We start from the raw sequence: 20427 nt of genomic DNA, 5'->3' as shown, positions 1-20427 counted from the left end.
CACCCACAGCATCCCCAGCACCTCTCGGTCCCATCTCCAGGCAGAGCATCACCGCCGAAGTCCTGGCGCCCGAAGGACCTGGCGTCCCCAGCCTGACCCTGCCCGGTGGAGGCTGACAGGGGAAATATTTGGGGAGGGTCCATTCTCCTTTCCTTCTGTCCCATTGCCTGGAGGGGGATACAACATCACCATCATCACCACCACCATTACCACCCCGGACCTGCGGCGATGTGCAGCTGGCGGCCCCCTAATCCCGGCCACGCAGCCCCGAGGGGCGGCTGGAGGGTGCTGGGGAGAGTGGGCACAGCAGGTTGTGGGATGCGCAGGGACGGAGCGATCCTCGCCGGGTGCCGCCGCCAGCCGAGGCTCATCCCGCGGGGCCGGTACCGGGCACTGCCTCCCCCTCGCGGCCACGGGCAGCCCTGCCGCCCCCGGGACGCCCCCGGGAGCATCCTGCTGCCCTCCAGCCCCAGGCAGACAGAACTCAGTCTCCCCTCCCACCCTTGAGACCCCACCGGGGGGGGATCATTCCCCTGTCCCCCTGTCCCAGGCAGCCAGACCTGATCTTCCTTTCTGCGCGTGGGACCACCCCAAGATCGCCCCCGGCCGAGCATCCCGTAGCCCTCCTGCCCCAGGGAGCCGGCCCCCAGCCCCCACCCTCTTTCCCGAGCCCTGGATGACGCCGGCAGCACTCTCAGGGTGATGCTCAGGGGGCTCCAGCCCATATAAGCCCCAAGTCGGGACTAGCCTTACCCTATCGTACGAGGACGAGGCACAGAGGTAGCAGGATCCCTCTCAGGCAGTCATCCACCCATCCCTGGGGTGCTCAGGTGCCAGGCAGACAAGACAAGACAGGCAGAAGCAACAAGTGGGTTTGAGGGTGAATTTTATTGGAAACAAGGACTGGGTTTGATGGGTACAGACCGTTCTCAACAATACAAGGGGCTTCTGATGAGAGGCAAAATCCTTGTCCACCTTAAAGCCAAGCTGGTGTCCCCCAGAGCTGCCATCCCCCTCTGCCATCGAGGAGGGGACCAGGACAGGAAGGAGTGGGGTGTGTAGGGCAGGGAAGACCCATGCTGGATGAAGCCAAGCAGATGGCATATGAGGGGGCTGTGTTTGCCTCTTCAGCAAAGCCTTGCTTCATCCACAGGGTCCCAAGCCCATCCCAGAAGCATCTCCCCTGGGTCTGAAAGGGCCAACGCTCCCTTTCCCCAGAATATAGCAACTGGGAGGTGTTGGGTTTTTTCCCAGGAGGAGAAAAGCAGGAGACATGCAAAAAGCAAAAACCACCATTCCCCAAAGCACCTCATGAGGGTGAGATAAAGGGTGGGGAAAGGGGTGGGGACAAGGAGGAAAGTGAAAACAAACGAAACCAAAAGCTCAACATCAAACCCAGAAACAATCCAAAGCAACCAGCCAAGAGAAACAAAACTCCAACTGTACATCTGGGCTGCAGAGCTGCCCAAACAAGCAGGTAATGGTACAGGGGCTCCTGGACAGCACTGGGTGGTTTGCAGACTGGGGTGGAGGAGGAAGATGTGGAGAACATCAACCACCTTCTTATTTTACATGAAGCAGTGAGGGGAGGGGAGGGGGTCAGTGCCCAGCAAAACTGAACAGGCTTTCTCCAGCTCAGCCTGGGCTGGTTCTCAGGGTCTGTGGGCTTGGGGATGAGGTTAGAGCAGTGACAGGGGGGGAAAGCCCTGCTGCACGGTGAGGGGCTGAAACCATTTGCACCCTGGAGCAGGTTCCCCCGGGAGCAGATGGTGGCAGGCAGCCCCATTCCCTAGCAGAGGGTCCCCAGTGCCACTTCAAACCCTGGGCTGCAGGAGCAGAGAGCAATGGATTCAAAGGGACACAGAGGGGTGGGGGGGGACACGGAACCACTGGAACTGCACCCTGAAACCCAGACCTCCAGGGTGAGGCTTTTAGGAAAGATGGTTTTAAAAGGTTCAGTTGAGAAACAGAGGTCTTTCACTTAAAAAATACCAACACAACAACAACAAAGCCTCAGGCCAGGGTGTCTTCCAGTGACCCCTTCCCCACCACCCTAAATCAGCCAGGGGGGGAAAAAAAAAATCTTGGCCATATCACCAAATCTGCTGGCCACAGAGGACAGTCACACATTCATTGTTGATTGAAAAATATATAATATATATATATATATATATATAGCACACATACACACAAATATATATTAGAAAAGAAACCAAACAAAAAAATCCCTCTGGAAAAAAAAAAAAGTCAATCTAGTAAAAAAAAAACCAAAAAAAAAAACCACAAACAAACAAAGAAGAAAAAGAAAACCCCAACAAAATCCACAGCTGCTGTGCTCAGCCCCTGACCAGATACAGCAGAAGACAGAAATCCTGTTGGCTCCTGAGGGGAGTGCTCAGGCTGGGAGAGTGGAGGAACACATCAGGTTTTCACAGTGGAGCTGTTGGCAGGGCAGGAACTCCTCCTCTCCTCCTCTCCTCCTCTCCTCTCCTCCTCCCCTCCTCCCCTCCTCCCCTCCTCCCCTCCTCCCCCAGGAGCGAGGTGGGTTAAAAGCAGGGAACGCCTCAAGAGGTCCTGCGTCGTAGGGACAGAAAACCGGCGGCAGCCCCCGGGCTTTCAAGCTCAGCTGACACCTTGGTGGCTTCAAAGGACGCGAAGGGCCTCCGAAGCTGAGCAGGTGTCACAGTGCGAGGTCTTAACGTGAGCTCCGGGTTGGAAGGGAGATGGAGCAAAGTCTCCTCTGGGAGGCAGAGGCTGTCAAAGGCGTTAGGTGCCCGGAGATGGGGATGTGTCCTCCCAGCCAGGGGCTGGAGGAGAGGCAGGCAGTGTCTGGGGACCTGCTTGTCCCTCCATCACTTTGTGCCCACGTGGGGAAGGGAGCATGGTGTGCTGGTGAAGTCCTGCGGGCAGGCACGGGGAGAATGTGGGTTGATGCTGACATCGAGGTGGGTTCATTGACAAATGCTTTTTTCTCCCCCCTCCATGGAAGCAGTGCACTGAGGTGGGGAGGAGGACACCCAGTCTGGTGCTGCCTCAAAGGGTCATTCAGATGTCGAGCCAGGCATTAAACAGCCTCTGGTGCGAACAGCAGCGTGCCCAGGGAGCCCCATTGCCCCCTAAGAAGTTGTTCCTGGGGGCAGAGAGCTGGGCACAAAGGGAAGGCAAATGAGACCCAGCTCCAGGGAAGGGAGGGGAGAAGAGCTGGGCAAGCACAGCAGCAATTTTTCTCTCTGCCTTCCCCAGGCAAGCACAGAAACAAAACCTTCCTGCCCTGTGCACCAGGCTGCTGGGGAGGGGAGATGCCCTCTGGCACCCTCTGCCCTGGCCCCACAGGCATGGTCCTCTCCCCGGGACAAATACGATGATGTCAGCAGGGAACTCCTGAACCTTCCATCTCCGTGGCTTAGCTGGGAAGGTGTTGGCTCCAGAAGACTCATCCTGGGGGATTTTGTTTATGGGGCAAAGAGAAAAGAGACTGAGAGGCCAGATGGGGCCAGAGATGCCCACAGGTCGGGGAAGTGCGATTTGTGCAAACCACCATCAGAGTCCTCAGTTGCTCCTCTGCGGGGAAGCCAGGCTGGAGGGGACTGCACAAAGCTGAGCTTCGAGTTAGGAGTCTTCCCCCAGGATCTCTGTCACGAAGGAGGCCATGTCAGTCTCTTTGGTGTCATGCAAGGTAAAGAAAGGGTGTTCCTGCCAACAAGATCAAAGACAACGTCAGCCGATGCCCACGCACAGACAGGTCCAAGAGCAGTCCCTGGGGGGTGGCACACGGCTGGCAAGGTGCTCGGGCAGTCATGGAACATCAGCCTCCTCCCCAGGCTCCCATGGACACCATCCTTCAGCTCAAAGATTAACTAATGCTGTCAGGTTTGGTGTTTCTAGGTTCAACCCCAGGGGGACAGCCCACCTTGGCAGCTGTACCACCACCACTTAAGGTCTGATCTTGCCAAGAGCAGACAGGGCAGAGGGAGAAATCACCGAGAAACCCTGAGCTTAACAGCCATGGAATCAACACCCCCTTCTTTCCACCTCAGACACACTACACCCATGCCACTCTGTGCCTGAAAAATCACCCACATGTCCTGTTGTCCACTTCCCCAGGACCTGCTGGACTATTCATTTGGCTTGCAGAATGCATTAGGATAAAGCCAGTAGGAATGGCTCCACACTTACCATAAGTTCTAAATAGTTCATTCGCTCAGCAGGGTTCTTCCTTAAGCTGGAATCAAAGAAAACAGGGGAGAAAGGCTGTAAGAGCATCTTCTGCTGTATGTGGTCTGTCACAAGGGATCTCCCCTTCCCAACCAGCATGGCATCCTTCTGTGGGCACCACCTACTCCTTTCCCACCTTGGCTGAGCAGGTTGGAACCACCAGTGAAGCTGCCAGGCAGGTAACTGTCAAAGGACAACTCACAGTGTTTTGCCACACTGCTTGCCCACCCAGACAGAACAAACAGGGAAGAGAGGAGATGGCTTCCCAGCACTCACAGGGTGAGTTTTGCCTTGGTGGATCCACCTCTGCCTTGCAGCTCCCAGCAGCACCACAGGGAGCAGAGAAGCACCCCGAAGGGAGCTGCTACCCACAAAACCACAGATCAGATTTCACCCAGAGGCACCCAGATGCTGCCAGGTCTCTGTTCTCCTTTCATTGCTGCTTTGCCAGAAAACACCAAAATTTCAGCAGCAGCAGCGATGGCAAAAGGGGAAGAGAAACTTCTGCACCTTCCAACCAGCTCTGGGTGAGTCAGGCCGAGAGCAAAATCAGTTTGGGCAGCGCTTCCTGCCCCGGCCAAGCACCGGCCTCAGCATCTTGAAACGTGCACTTAAAGAACGACAACCCCAGCCCCCAGGGACCAGCCAGGCTGGCAGAAGCCACCAGTCCCTGCCAGAGCCTCACCACTGTGCTGTGAAGTCCACAAACTCCTTGGAGAAGCGGTCAGTGGGCAGCTGGGGCGAGGGCTCCTCCACCACCTGCTTGAGCTGTTGGAAAGGGGTCCCCCAGGACTCGTAGGGGAAGCGGAGGATGGCCAACTCGATCTGAGGGGGCAGACAAGTCGGTGTGAGACACTGGGATGAGCACAGCCCCATGCAGCCTGCCCAGCTCCTTCCTCACCCATTTTCAATTTGGGTCACACCACTTTCTGCCCTTCTTTCTTTTTTCTTTTTTTAAAGAAATACAAAGACCCAGAGGCCAAAAATACTTCCTCTGGTGGCTGGTTCAGCATTTTAATGCATTTAGAGGAAGCCACCAAAGAGATGCAAAATGGGATTACTTGAAAAGATAACAGCACACCCTTTCTGCACTGCCTTCCAAAGTGCTCTGCTCGCCACAAGGCAGCCTCTGGGCTTCAGCCTGGTACTGTATGAGTTAGACACACACACAAAAAATCCACAAACCCAAGAAAAACCAAGTGGTGGAACATCACTCAGGAAGATTTTTGCTAAAACCATCTCAATGACTGTGTCCTTCCTACAGGTCACCTCTGCTCCCTCACCCGTTCAGGCAGGATCCTGCTCTGGCAGGGAGGTTGGACTCGATGATCCTTGCAGCTCCCTTCCAACCCCTAACATCCTCTGATCATCAGGCCCACCATATCTTAGGCAGTGTCCTCAGGCCAAGGGTCTTGAAATGGGCAACAGAACCTCCAGCCCTGGCAGGGTGGGACGGGATGGGAGGAGCAAGAGGACTGCCAGGATGCAGGGCAGAGCCAGCTGCCCCTGCCTGCCTCTGGCTCACGTCAGGGCAGCTCAGCTCCTGCTGCTGGAAAACTGAATGAAGCCACCAGTCAGAAAGGCCTGGGTTAGCTCTACCACAAAACAGCCCTAAAACCCAATTGGTCTGAAATCAAACCCCTTCAGAAATTGTCAGTAAATAAATGAAATCAGGAAGCCAGCCCAGGAGGAAGACATTAGAGGGAATCAGGCAGCTTGGGGCTCCAGTCGGCTGCAGGCTGGCAGGCTTTCAAGCAAGGTCTCCTCTCCCATCCAGCCTTGGAAAGGTTGAGAGACTTCGTCATTCATGCAATCTCCCATCCCACAGCTTCCTGCATCTTGGGAGGAAAGCCAGAGCTGATTACATTCCCAGCCAGCCAGCCCAGCTCTGGCACAGGGACACCAAGGAGAGGGGCTTGGGTTTGGCACTGCAGACAAAACGAGCTGGGGAATAGTTGCCAAGAGATGTGCAGGGTGCACACAAACGTGAGGCTGCAGCACCCAGGACAAAGGCCACGGCTAAGAGGGCACAGAGGAAAAAAAGTCCTGAAAACAATCTAGCCCCAGGCAGAGTCTCCTGGCAAGGGAGAGCCTCGGCAGCCCCCGGAGCCAACAGCTGGGATTTCCTTTGTCCTCTGGCGCCAGAAGATCTCAGCTGCTCTCTGCAAGATCTGTTTCTTGCAGGAGGTAGATAAACCATCCTGAGCAGCTGCGATGCTGGACCTGAAAGCATTTCCCCTTCCTGTTGGCTGCTCTGAACTGCCCTGCAGGCAGGGCTTGCTGCAAGGCATGCACAGCATCCCTCGGCGCAGCTGGCTCACCCGGATCCTCCTGCAAGGCTTTGCTTGCCCAGGAGGGGGATGCACGCAGGAAGGCTGTGACCCACTACAGCAAACCCTGCTCCACTCCAAACCTCTCCAGCCAGTGCATGGGGAACAGCAGAGCAATTAAAAGCCCAAAGTCCTGGATACCCAACTAAGCCTACTGTTATCCAGGTGCAACTTGAGGCCATTTCCTAACCTATGGCTTATAATCTGGGAGAGGAGACCGACCCCCACCTTGCTCCAACCTCCTTTCAGGGAGTTGTAGAGTGCCAGAAGGTTTCCCCTCAGCCTCCTTTTCTCCAGGCTAAACAACTCCAATTCCCTCAAAAGATTTGTGCTGTAGACTCTTCACCAGCTTCACTGCCCTTTGTCTGGGCACACTCCAGCACCTCAATGTCCTCCCTGGGAGAGGCCTAAGACTGAACCCAGGACTGAGCTGTGACCTCACCAGTGCTGAGTACAGAGTGACTACCACTGCCCTGATCCTGCTGGCCACACTCTTTCTGATACACACCAGGATGCTGTTGGCCTCCTCGGCCACTTGGGCACACTGCTGGCTCACACTCAGCCAGCTGTCCCAGCTGTACTTCCCAGGACTCAGCAGGAAATGCAAGAAGGGAGGGGAGGAACAGAGAAGGGGCAGAAGACAGATCACCTCCTGGCAAGCTTGCCAGCTGACTTGGCAAGAACTGCAGCAGTGGTGGCAAGGCTGGGGGTACACTCAGCTCACAGCTGCCTCCCTAGGGGTGAGGTATCCCTGTGCACACAGGGCAGCACCTGCACCCTGGGTAGCTCATCTCATGCCCTGAGCTATCACACTCATAATTTAGCCCTTTTAGGTGAGGTGAAGCCACCAGACAGCACCAGTCATGGCAGGGATGGAGCCCCACCAGCACAGACCCCATCCCACCCCCAGGGCTGCAGGGTGCTGTTCCCAGCCCTTGGCATTACCATTGTGATCCCCAGGCTCCAGACATCCGACTTCACGTTGTAGCCCTTCTGGTTCAGCTCAGGGTTTATTCTTTCTGGCTGTAACAGCAAAATGGAAGGTATCACAACTCTGTCTTTTCTCCCAGTGCAAAGCCCACAGTGCAAACCTCTGGCTCCAAAACCCAGGCTGGGCAGACTCCCCCAGGCTCACATCCTCATGGGGGTAGGAGCTGAGGTTAAATCTAGCACTGATGAAAGCCCTGTCTTGCTCCACATAATCCACAGAAATTCTCCCTTCCAGCTCCTGAGTGAGGTTTGTGCTATGCCTGCAGCATGATCTCTGCCCCAGGAGCACAAGCCCACAGAGATGTCACAGATGGCAAAGGGAAATGCACACTGACTTGAGGATGAAATTAAATGATCCTGCCAAGAAAAGCCTCAGCATTTTCTAGCTGACAAGGAGCACCCCTTCCAACCACCACAAGCAGCAGCAGCCAGTGTTTTGCCCTGCTGCAAATGGAAGGTGGCAGAGGAGTCTGCTGTGGCAGACTGCACATAGCAGGGCTAATCCTCTCCTTGGAGAACTCAGTGCTGAGTCAGGAAGCTCAGAACACTCTGAAGTGGTTTCTATCTCAGAAACCAAGGCTGAAGTGGCAGCCTCTTTGAGTCAAGGCTGAAGGCAGCTGCCAGCTCCAGCCCCACACAAGCACACTTACAGCCATGTAAGGTTTGCAGCCAGCATCCATGGTCTTTGCCACCGAGTCCACCAAGTAGCCGCTGATCCCAAAGTCACACATTTTGACGTGGCCCTCCTTGTTGATCAGCACGTTGGAAGGTTTCACATCTAAGAGAGAGAACACAAGAGGGCAGATTGAGCCTTTGCTGAGGTAGCAGAGAGCCTGAGACCAGATGGACAACTCCCCACTGACCTGGGAGGGGACCAAGCAAGCCCTAACACAAGGGGAGACAAAATCCCACCACCCCTTTATTACAATTACCATAACCCCAGCCTTCAGGCAGAACAGACCTCTTCTCTTAATGAGGCAGGTCAAAAGGCTGAAATAAAGGGTTGAGGAGTTAATGCTCAGCTCCTTAGAAGAGATTTGTGCACCCAACACATCCTTAAAACACTACCAAGGTCTCAGGACAGCTTGTCTCATGCCCATCACAATCTGTCCACAGCTACACAAGAAACTACACCAGGATGAAGAGCAAGACCTGAATGTTACAATTCCCATCTGGCATTTTATAAGACCTCCTTCAGCCCTCACCTTGATAGACCTAACCCAGCCAGGAAGGCTTGGGGATTTTTGTTCCCAACAGCTGCCTTTGAGGCACCTCTGTCATCAGAGAGAGACACAGAGATGTCCACAGCGGTAGTGAGGAATTCAGTTAATATATTTAACCCTTCAGCTGGAAAGGAGGAAAAGAACAAGATCATGCAAATAGATGTAAGTGCATCTCAGGAACAAGCCTTGGGCATCTACATCTGTCCACCTTGGTCCTAAGTACCCTTAGACCCCACTGTGGGCATCCCAGAGGGACACACCACCCATCTCCTAGAAAGAAGCCCTCACATCACTTATTCCAAGGCTAGGTCTCCAGCCACATCATGCTACCCCCATCCAGCACCTACCTCTGTGGATTACAGAAAGTTTACTGTGCAGATGCTCCAGAGCTCGTACAATCTGGGGGCAAACAGAGCAAGAAGAGAAGCCATTAGTCAAACACAGCAGCAGCCTGCCACTGCAAACACACCACCTGTTTCCACACACCATGGCCCACAGCAGAGACCTCCAACAGGCTCAAGGGCTAGGCAAAACCATGCAAGAATACACAAGGCACTCACAGACACAGCCATCTTCCCCAAAATGTCTTCAGGGATGGTTTTCTTCTTCTCCAGCACTTTCTTGTAGAATTTATCTAGGGAGGTGTCCATGAGCTCCATGCAGATCCACACATCACCCTGCAGATGGAGAAAAAGCAGCTGAGAGGGAATTTTCTGGAAGTCTTCAGGAGCTGAAGGGAGCAGTGGGGATGAACTGACAAACAGCCACTGCTGCTTCCATACAGGGCAAGCCAAGGGCCCTGACACACAGCCACTGGTGGTCACAGCACCAGCACACAAGCTCAGCACTAGTCAGTGATGGGCAGACGTCCAAGAACCACCCAAACTACCTGCAGTGGCCTTCCTTTGAGGATCCACCCCAAAGTCAACCTGGGGTAGATCCAGGGCTTGGGCACGTGCCATGCAAGTGAGGAATCAGACCTGCTCAAGCCTTTGACTTTAACTCATGGCAGCATCTCAAACAGCTCAGGTGGGCTGAGGAAAGCAAGAGGTGGTTCGGAACAGTTCAGCGCCCACAGTGCAACTGGATGAGCCCCCAGTGCTCCAGGGTCCACCAGCCACCCCCTCAGCTCAGTACCTCACGGAAGAGGGCTCCATAGAAGGTAACAGTGTAGAAGCAGTCAACTGTCCTCATGGAGATGTCCAAGTCCATCAACAGCCTCTTCTGCTCCTGAGTGTTCACCGTGGCTCGGATCCGCTGAGACAAGAGAGCAGAGCACAGAGGCTTCAACAGCCGAAGCACAGCAGGAACACCAGAGGCTGCCAAACCAAGACAGGCCTGCCCCCCGATTTGCCACGATGGGTGCAGCTCAGCAGCGTGCCTGCACTCCCCGGGAGCTGCACATCCCGACCCCCACCGCCCTCAGCACGCGGCTGCCCTCACCTTGACGGCCATGATGGTGCCGCTCTGCGCGTGCCGGACCTTCTCCACCACCCCGTAGGCTCCGCGGCCCAGCTCCGAAATCGTCACCAGGTCATCAGCTTCCACCTCAAAGTTCTTCAGGGACAGAAATGAGAACATCCAGACAGTGAGGACCTCAGCAAAGGGCCAACGCTCGCAGCTCGCTCCTGCAGAGCGCTTCAGGTTGGACTTGGGTGGTCTTTGAGGTCTCTTCCAGCCTCATTGATTCTATGGTTCCCAGAGAGGGGACCCACAGGGCTCCCCCAGCTCTGGTATGCACCACAGGATCATAGAACTGCTGAGGCTGAGAGAGACTTTTGACATCACCATGGCCAACCACTCCCCAGGAGCTCACAGTCCCACCACTGCTGCTAAGCTAACACCTTCTCCCAGGCGGCCAGCACCACAACAAGAGGACACAGTCTCAAGCTGTGCCAGGGGAGGTTTAGGCTGGAGGTCAGGAAGAAATTCTTCCCAGCAAGAGAGATTGGCCATTGGGATGTGCTGCCCAGGGAGGTGGTGGAGTCACCATCACTGGAGGTGTTTAGGAAGAGACTGGATGGGGTGCTTGGTGCCATGGTTTAGTTGATCAGATGGTGTTGGATGATAGACTGGGCGTGATGATCTCAAAGTCTTTTCCAACCTGGTTAATTCTATTCTATTCTATTCTATTCTATTCTATTCTATTCTATTCTATCCTATCCTATCCTATCCTATCCTATCCTATCCTATCCTATCCTATCCTATCCCTAAGCACCACATCCACACCTCTCTTAAATACCTCCAGGGACGGTGGTGACTTCACCACCTCCCTGGGCAGCCTGTTCCAACCCCTTCTGTGAAGGAGTTTTTCCTCATACCCAACCTGAACAACCTGAGGCCATTTCCTCTTGTCCTGTCGCCTGCTGCATGTGAGGCGAGCCCAAGTCTCAAAGCACCACATTTAGAGAAGATAAGTATATTTTTGGCTCTGTTGAACTACAGCTCAAACCCTCTCATCTCATACCCACCAAGGCACATTTAATTCCCCCTCTGCAACTAGAGATCAGGACTTTCATCCTTTAAGCCAGGGCACACTGCAATTGGAAAGGGCACCAAAGCTTGGTGCCTCTCTGCCTGCTCAGCATTACTCACCCAAGGGTCTCTCTGCAGTTGCTGAACTCCTTGCAGGATTTTAACAGCTCCCATGCCAACACGAGCAGCAGCCAGGAGCCTCTGCCACAGCTCCAAATGCCTGGGCACAGCCAGGGATCCCCCACCTCACCCTGCATCCCAAGGGATGATCCCTCACAAACACACCTACGTGTCTAACACCACCTCAGGGGTGGTGGGACGGTGCCCACAGCAGCCCAGCAGCTCAGCTCCTAATTATCAGGGATTTCAAGTGGGGTTTTCCTGCTTCTGTGCTTTCTCCCAGCAGCAGAAAGCAGCCAGCAAGGTACAACCTGAGTTAGCACCCACACAGGAGCTCAGGTGACTGCAACTGCACAAAGCTCACTTCCAGCTGGAAAAATCCCACCAGAGTGCTCAGGCAGCAGGGGGCCAGCAAGCTCCTGCACAACCCACAAGAGAGTTTCCCTAAGGACACCTTCCCCTGCAACCGCTCTGCTGGGCAGGGCACGAGCGAGACAGGGGCTATTTTTGGATGCTGTGTTCACAGCTCTGAAGTCACAGACCTCCTTTTAGCCAGGCTTTATCCAGCCTCCAGCCTTCCTCCGGTCTCAGGGAACAAAAATAATACCAGGATGCCAAATTGCCCCAGTAGCCACAAAGGCAGGGAGGGTGGGAAACACGCACGGCACAGCGCCGGATGCTGTGCCTGCGAGCTACGCCCAGAGCCCAGAGGAAACAGCCTTTGGTGTCAAGGAGCCAAGCTGGGAGATGTGGCTGCTGGGCTCCTGGCCAGCAACCTCCCCCTTGGTGCTGGCCACTGGATGGCCAGCAGCCACCAGCTCTACCAGACCTTCCTACCAGCCCTGTCTCTGCTTATTGGAGCCAGATGTGGCTGGCAGGAGGCCGGGGCAGGGAGCAAGGGAGGTCTGTGCCTGAGCTCAGCGCTGAGCTATGTGCTGCCCAGCACAGGAAGGTGCCAGCCCTTTCCTGGGCAGATGGTGGCTCCAGAAATGAGGAGAGCAGGGCTGAAGGGGGATATGTCCAACCCCCCACCCAGGCTGCTGGCAGAGGAGGAGCAGGGCAGGCTTGCAGCTCCTGCAGAGGCCTCCAGGAAGGATCTGGTGGTGCTTTTCAGGACACATGTTCTGCAGTTGTTCCAGGTTATTGTTTGGTTTTTTTTCCTGGCATTTACCCTAAGGCTTCCCCAGAAGCTGGCAGTTCCCAGCACACTCCAGGAACCAGCATTGCCCTGCCCAGCAACAAGAGGTGATGCAGTGACACAGCTGATGCTTCCCTGCCCTTGCAATAGGGCACACCGCATCACCTACATGGATCTGATGGGCCTGAGGTCACCACCCACCCCAGGAACCCGAAACTGGCCTTCTACCCAAGCCCTCTTCCTCCAAAACACCTGGACCAGCACCCTCTTGCAAGCACTGGAGCAGGCAGAGCAGGGAATAAAACAAACCTGGAGAGCTTTCCCCAAGCTGCAGCCTCTCCCCTTGCACACACCATGCCCAGGCTGTCACAGAGCATCTCTCCCAGAGCTATTAACACACACAGCACAATGGCCAGAAAATGGCACAGGCAGCAGGACTGTTCCCTGGACCCAACTTCCCCACTTCTCCCTTAACCCCAAAACCTTGCAGTGAGGCCAAGGAGCCCAGATGCCATCAGCCAAGCCACCATCCAGCCTGGAAGGTAAGCAGACAGATATAGGGCTGAGCCACTGCATGGTATTTTTAGCTCCCTTGCAAACAGCCTTCTGCAGCCCCAGGAGTGCCCATAACAAGAGAATGAAATAAAAGAGTGGCTGTTCCTAGCAGTGCCTTTCATCAGGTCACCAGCAAAGGCTTTGGAGAGCTGGAGAACAGCTTTGTGCTCAGCTTCTCCTGGCCCATGGGCATTAACACAGCACTGCAGGTATGCAGGACAAAGAGGACTTTGCTTGGGGCAGTGAGGCCACATTGCCATAGGGTCAACAGGTTGGTTCCCTCTCTTCAGATTGAGGTGGCTGGTGGGGCTGTGAAGAGACCACTGTGGTCTCCCATGATGGACAAAACTGCACACTGAGCCCTTGCTGTCACCCACCTGCCTTGCAGGGACTGCAAGACCAGCAAGTGCACGTGCTCAGGGCTCAGCTGTCTTGCAGGCTGGGTGAGGTGTTCGGCTGCCCAGCAGTCACTGCTCTCAATACAGACACCCCACTGCTTCACCAGAGAAAGGTCCTGCTGTAGGATCCCATCCCTACAAAGATGCATCCCATGATGCTGTACCAGCTGGGTACTGCCCTCACAGGGTGCCCTGAAACCTCAACCTGACAGGCTGTCAGTCATGATCCAGTAAATTCTCCATGCAGGGGGCAAAGGGAAAAGGAAGTGAGCCAAGAGGGAAAGCACACTGACACGTACTTTATCTCCAATGGTAATGAAAGTTCTGGAGTCCAAGTTCCTTGGAGGCCTGCAAGAGAAGAGAGAGAGTCAGGAGAAAGTCCAGCTCCTTCAACCCTCTTGGGGGTTCATGAGCCAGGTTTCACCTTCCTTCAAGCACTTTCAGCCACTGCTTTCCACCGTGTCTTCTTGTCGTGGCTTCAAAACAGCCCCCTCCAAACACTCACCGATGCTTTACTCATGCCAGCAACACCTCACCCCCACCACCCACGAGACACTCACTCCACACAGGCAGCAAGAAGCCCAGACTCAGCCAGGTGAGACAGGCACCAGACCAAGAGGCTACGAAACCATCCGCGCTCGGAAGCCGAGCCCCGGGAGGCGAGAGGGGAGCTGCTCGTGCGGCTGAGCGGCTCAGCTGTCGTGCTTTGACAGGCAGGTGTTGTAACAGGGCAGCCACGTAGCCTGAAACGCAGGCTGAGGGCACAGCAGGTAATTCCTCACCCCTGAGTCATCTGTGTACACTCACAGGCCTGTGCCAGGCAGTGTGGCAGGCGGAGCAGGCAGCACCTCGGCGTCAGGCTCTGCGCTACACCATGCAGGCAAAAGTCTTCCTTCATGGCTTTTTTCCCCCTCCCCTTGTAACTGCCCACTTCCCATCATGGGCAGCAAGGTACTTTTAGAGCAGATGTGAGCCTTTTGCCCCTCCTGCCTCACTTCTTTGCTCTCTGTCACTCCTCTAGAGTTGAGATTGCCCAACTGGTTTAGCCTCTCCGTTCCCATCAGAGCAATACAGCAACCCCCAGCTTCAAGGAAGTACTTCAGGCTCACTGCAAAAGCTTTGCACTGTGCAAATATTTGCACTGCAGCTTGAAAAAGCTCAGAGAGGAGGAGTCATGGGTAGCCTGCACCAGCCTCTGGGCATGCAAGCACTCTGCAAACCCCAGCGTGGTGCCTTCTCCAGGGGAAATTCAAGCACCAAAGGCAGCAGAGACAGAATCACACAGAATGACTATGGCTGGGAAAGAAACTTCAAGGCCATGGAATCATGGAATAGATTGGGTTGGATGGATGCATCCATTGTGGAAGGAGGTGGCTGTTGCATGCAAGGCTCAGCATGTGCAAGCTGGGCTGCTCAGCATTAAGTGGGGAGTTCCCCAGGCTCCCCACTCTGTCAGATTTGCCCTATCTACCTGGGGTTTCAGTAGTGGCATTTCCCCTTCAGGGATTTCACTGCTCTCCTGAAGCTGGGAGGGTCTCTAGAACAGGTTTCTGGAGCAAACAAGGCTCAGTGGTTGAGCCCAGCCTGAGATGTTTTGGAAGAGCACCATGGAAGAGGAATTTTAGCCATCTGCTCTTTGTCAAACCAAGTGCCACTACGCTGGGCTCTCTCCCACAGCGTAACAAGCATGAGCTGCACGAAGCAAACAGGGCTGAGCAAAATTCCAGTGCTCTGAGGCACTGCTGGGCACCAGCACCAAGCAGCACAACAATGCAAGATGTCTGTGTCCTCTTCATACCAAGGTGAAGCATTGCAAACAACTCAAATTAGCTCCAATATTGACCTCATCTCTCATCCCCCATCCCTCAACCCTCATTGTCCCTGCTCCTTCCACAGTCCAGCTGCCACCACTATTTCTCTTCCCCTGCATTAAAAACCCTCAGACAGATTTTCTTTCTCCCCCATGACTTTGCCCTTTGGCATCAGCACAGCCATGGCTGGAAGACTGAAGCAAAGTCTCCCAGCAGCCTCCCAGCCTTTGCCTTCCAGCCACTTCAAGTCAAAGAAGACCTTTCCAGGCAGAGGCATCCAGGCTGTGGATGTGTGCATGCACATCTGCACACATGTGCAATTCCTTCTCAGCTCCCACAAGCCAGAGATTAAGAGGAAAAAAAACCCCTAACTATTCTGATTCTTCAGGCCATTCCCCTTGGCACCATCAGCTTGAATCCAGCTCCAGAGAACACTTGGCTGGCTTTAAGCAAGGGAGACACTTACGTGGTGTTGGCAACAGGTGGCTTGATGGGGACACATGTTATCCTCAGGTCCCTCTTCTTCTTGCCTTTCACTGCAAGAGAAGATTCACACATCAGCAACTGGCCTTTTGACTTGTCTTCCTTCAAGCATTCTCCTGCCTGCAGCCACCAAGTAGGGAAGCAGGGCCTGGATCCCTACACCATACAGCTACAGCAAGGTGACAAGAAGGTCACAGTCCTCACAGCCACCAACCTAAAACCTCAGGTAAGAGCCAGAAGCACAAGTGGGTCTCAATGTCCCCAGCCAGCACTTGCCTGCAGAAATGCTGAGGAGTGCACTGACAGAGACTGTTTGCCAAGTTTCACAGTGCCCTGCAACGCTCCTCAGACATCCCTAGAGTGCTCTTTACCCTTTGTGGCCATCAGCAGTGCCCTCTCCCTGGGGATTTTAGCTGCTGACGCTCAGGAGCTAAAGCTACGCTTTCTGCTGGGCACTTACCTGGTTTGTGTGGCTCCAACGATCCTTTGGAATCTGGAAGAGAGAAGGGAGACACCAGCTCAACCTCATGCTCCGGACCCACCAGGTACCAAGCCTGCACCCCTCACGGTCCCACGCAGCGCTCAAGGAGGGCAGCCCCGGCTGGGCTGCGGGCGGAGGGAGGCAGACAGGCTGACAGAACGCAGCCAAGCCAAGCCCGGCCTCATCCCCATTTCTCCAGCCACAAGAGGTCCCCACACCATTAGTGACGCTCCCAAAAAGGCTCCCTGTCCGCCTCCTTGCCCCACAGCCCCCCCCGCCCCGATCCCACGCCAGCCCTCTTGGAGAGAGCCAGAGCCCTTCTGCAGCGTGTGTCACATCTGGCACAGAGGGCCACGGCCACCAGACCTCAAGCACAGCCAGAGAGCATGGGAGCTGAAATGGTACAGATGAAAGCATCCAAGTCCTGACACACACACACACACCCTGCCAAGAGAGACAGGGCAGCTGCATTTTGCAGCTAAAAATGCTTGTGGCTGCACAGACCTGGAAGATGCATTGAAAAGCACAGGCCAAGGTGTGCTCCAGGCACTAGGCTGGGAGTGGACAGCCCTTCAAAACAGCTCCTACCTGCCTGCTTCCTGGGAAGAGGCGTGAGGACAAAGTCCAGCATTCCAAAGACTGCCAGGAAAGGGAGGGGAGAGGCAAGGAGCTGGAATTTCACGACACGCAGCACCGTGGGAGAGCTCCCTCAGCACTGAGACAAGAGGATGATATGTGTCTAGCATGTTCCTATCACAGCCAACATCCCTCCCCATCTCTGTACCACACCAGCTCCTCTAAGGCAGGTGCTTGAAACCCACTTTTCCAGTCCCATCCTTCCCCACAACCCTTGCTGTGGCTGCAGGGAAAAGCTGGTCTGCAAGATACTGCAAAGCTCCTAACTGCAGGACCTCCAGCATCCCCCCATGCTGAGGCAATCAGTATGGTTCAAGTCCATATCCCCATCTAATCTGCTGTCTTTCCTGCATCAGAGCTGGTCCATAAGGTTTGGGACCAGCACAGCTCCCATGAGCTACAGGAGCAATGTGAACTTCCAGCTCAGTGAAAGATGCTCCCCTCTAAGCCAGTCCCACTGGGCTGGAAACCATCTCTGCAAACCTGATCATATCCCAGGAATCATGGATTCCAACTCACAAGCCTGCAAAGTTCCCCTTCTCCACTGCTGGAAGGGGGATCATCAACAGCCCCAGGTGCCCACTAAAGGCACTTTGCAAAATACCTGGTTGAGCAATGACAGGAGCAAAGGCAGAACAGAGCCAAGGGCAGGATGCCACCCATGGGTTCAAATGCCTCCACCTTCCCCCACCCAGCCTCTTGCTGCTCAGCAAGGGGCTAATAACTGGGGTCCTGAGTCCTTCTGCATCCAGGCAAGTTGGGCAAGCTCACCGTGGGCACACAGCCCAGCCCACCCCACCCAGGGGGACGGACTGTGCTTGCTACTGCCCAGAAGCCTTGCACCGAGCGTTTCTCCCCCAGAAGCTGCTCCCCAGCGCAGACAGGGGTTTCAATGCAGCCCCCCAAGAGCAGCTCCCAGCCAGACCTTCACACAAAGCCCTGAAATGCCCCCCATCCTGGCTGGTATTTTACTTCGTCTGTTTGTTCTCCCTCTCCCCCATTGCCATAGTAACTCCACAGCCAGCACAAAGCTCCTTCTGTGCCGCCGGCTCCGCTGGCAGCTCCGGCCGCAGCTCCGTGACTCACACGGCAGGAGCAGGGTCCACAGGCTCCCCGAGCCAGGCCTCCTGCAGGACACGGCGTCAACCCTCCTTAGCCCTGGCTGCAGAAACCAGGCTGGAAGGAGCTGGAAGCACCCGGTCTGGGGTCAGGAATCAATGGGGTGTGTTGTTCAGTGGAGCCCAAGCTTGCAGCCAGGAGGCTCTGCAAACGCGGGTTAGAAGGGCAGCACGGGACACTGAGATTCCCTGCTGGAAACCCCCTGCAGCCACTTAATACCTCTGTGAATTGGCCATTCCACATAAACTCTTCTAGAACAGGAAGCCTGGACGTCAGCCCATACCTCCCTGTATCCCCAACCTGCAGCCCCTGGCTTCCTAGCCAGAGTGAGTGACAATCCCCTTCCCACTCTCTCCTGCCTAGCCTCACAAAACATTTCCTAACTCCGATCTGAAAAAGCACCGATTAAACCGGAGGTACTCTGCCACCACTCCCAGGCTCTGGCTGGGCCACCTACGCTGGTGGAAAACCCAGCTCAGCCCGTGCCTGCAGGAATAAAATCACCCTCGATGCTGCCTTGCAGCTGGGGAGCCAAGGTGGAGATTGGATTTGCCTGTACAGCTCTCCCAAAATTGGCCATGAGCTTTCCTGCACCCTGCAACCTGGCCTGAACTCCTTGCTGCAAAAGCTTTTCCTGCTCCTTACGGGTCTGGGTTAAGCACAGCCCAGAGAGGAGATGGGGACATGACAAAGCCTCCCCACGATTGCACAGCCCAGCAATCACCCCCCCCCCCAAAGTGCCCCATGGCTGCTGCAAATCCCAGAGCTGGATGTGTCACCTCTGTGAGGTGACCTCGTTCCTGAGCCCCTCAGGGAGAGCCCACGCACTGTTTCAGGGTGAATGGGGATAGAGGAAGGTCTGAGAGGGGGAAGACAAATAAAATTGCAGTGGGATGGGCATGACAAGACCTTGCAATTCAAGCCCTTCTGTCCCGAATACATCCCAGGGCAGCACTTGCTTTTAGCCCCCGCAGGCAGCTGCTCTCAGCTCCTCACCACCAAGGCCGCGGCACTCTCTGTCCCCACGTTCTGGTAGGGTGGGTGCAGAAGGGATTGCTCTGACACGAAGAACACTTCGTGTCACCTGAAAACCCCAGGAACACTCCACAGCTTCCCAGGGCACTGAGCTCCCGCAGGAGCGGCGGCTGCAAGCACAGAGCAGCACAGCTCCCCTCGGGAGATGCTCCCAGGGGGGACAAAAAGGCAGCACGGGGACAAGGCGCTTTGGGGACATGTCCTGGTTACCCCTGCGAGCCCACGGGCTCTGCTGGCAGCCTGGAGCAGGCTGGGCGCTGCCAGTGTGACATTCTGGGCAGCGGGAGGGGCTGGCAGCCGCGGGGGCACACGGCACTGAGCCTTACACCCGGGCAGGGGAAAATTAGCTGACAGAAGTTCCTGGTGTGGAGGAGATTGTAACCCACGTGATGCTGCAGGCACGTAACTGCATCCTTTATGCTAAGAAAGGAACCATTTCCTCCTAAAACATGAAAAAAAAGAAGAGCCTCACCATGACTTTTTCTCATGCCAGAACCTCCACCAGCTCAGAACTGACACAGATTATTTCCTGGAACTGCTCAAGTCAGTATCTGAAGCCTTCCCTTTGCCACCACCAACTTCAGCCCATTACGCTGCACCGCTCCCCGGGAGCTTTATCCTTCCTACTCCTTCGGCGTGGGTGGAGAGGAACGAACAGGACAATCTAAAGAACTGCAAATAAAACTATTTGCCTGAGCCGACCTTTGAAATTAAACCTCCCCCCACTGCCTTCCCAGGGCTTGGGTTCCAGCCCCAGGTGAAGTCCCAAGGATGGCTGTGGCACGGGAGGCTGCTTTGTTAGCACGGGGTGGAAATGTTTTGGATGCATCTCAGTTCGAGGAGGATAAGTCAAATGCCACGGCTGGGGGCAGAAGGCTGGAGGGTGGATCCCAGCCCTGCTGCAAAGAGCGAGCTGGAAGGGGAAAAAAAAAGCATCAAGGCGGGGAGGAAATAAAGAAAGAAATGAGAGGCAGGGTGCAAAGCAGAGAGGGGAATTCGGTTGCTCGAGTCATGAGAGCCAGCTCCTCACAAGCACACTTTGTGCTATTTTCCACCGTTGAGAGTGGAAAAATCTATCTGTGGAAGTGGAAAAAGGGCTCTCAACCTGCCGAGAGCCATCAGTCATCGCGGTCCCGCTGCAGAGAGGGGCTGCCGCGGGGCATCGCTGCCCCGTGCTCGCCACTTCTGCAAAGGAGCAAGCAAGGAGGAGGGAAAAAACACGCCTCAGAAAAAGCCCCTTGCAGCTCCAAACTGACCTGTCAGCCCGCGCTGAATCAGAGCTCCGGACTTGCCGTGGTGCCCCGCTTTGCCCAAGCAACAGGCTTTTTAGCACAGGGGACACAACCATGCAAGACCTGTGTCCCAGGAACGCAACCCAAACCAGAGCCAGGAGCCAGCTTTACCCTCCAAGGATTTTC

The 20427-nt window shown here is 55.2% G+C and overlaps 1 protein-coding gene across 3 annotated transcripts in view; it reads right to left on the bottom strand.

Moving 5' to 3' along the window:
* Positions 1-2606: 2606 nt before the first annotated feature.
* Positions 2607-20427, bottom strand: part of MAP2K3 (mitogen-activated protein kinase kinase 3) — a 33134-nt gene continuing 15313 nt past the window's right edge. For 2 of the 3 annotated variants that reach the window (XM_054180303.1, XM_009896822.2), the window contains exons 2-13: positions 16199-16231; positions 15722-15791; positions 13744-13792; positions 10202-10315; positions 9896-10015; positions 9319-9435; positions 9106-9157; positions 8186-8313; positions 7491-7568; positions 4901-5040; positions 4177-4222; positions 2607-3693 (exon numbers count right to left, since the gene is read on the bottom strand). In XM_054180303.1, coding sequence (XP_054036278.1) covers positions 3610-3693; positions 4177-4222; positions 4901-5040; positions 7491-7568; positions 8186-8313; positions 9106-9157; positions 9319-9435; positions 9896-10015; positions 10202-10315; positions 13744-13792; positions 15722-15791; positions 16199-16231 — 1031 coding nt within the window. In that variant the 3' untranslated portion in view covers positions 2607-3609. The remainder of the gene's footprint in view (positions 3694-4176; positions 4223-4900; positions 5041-7490; positions 7569-8185; positions 8314-9105; positions 9158-9318; positions 9436-9895; positions 10016-10201; positions 10316-13743; positions 13793-15721; positions 15792-16198; positions 16232-20427) is intronic. The other variant, XM_054180304.1, reaches the window with a different exon arrangement.

This window comes from Dryobates pubescens, chromosome 4 (genome assembly GCF_014839835.1).
Source record: "Dryobates pubescens isolate bDryPub1 chromosome 4, bDryPub1.pri, whole genome shotgun sequence".
In the NCBI taxonomy this organism is placed as follows: Eukaryota; Metazoa; Chordata; class Aves; order Piciformes; family Picidae; genus Dryobates; species Dryobates pubescens.
This window is presented reverse-complemented; position numbering and strand designations above follow the sequence as displayed.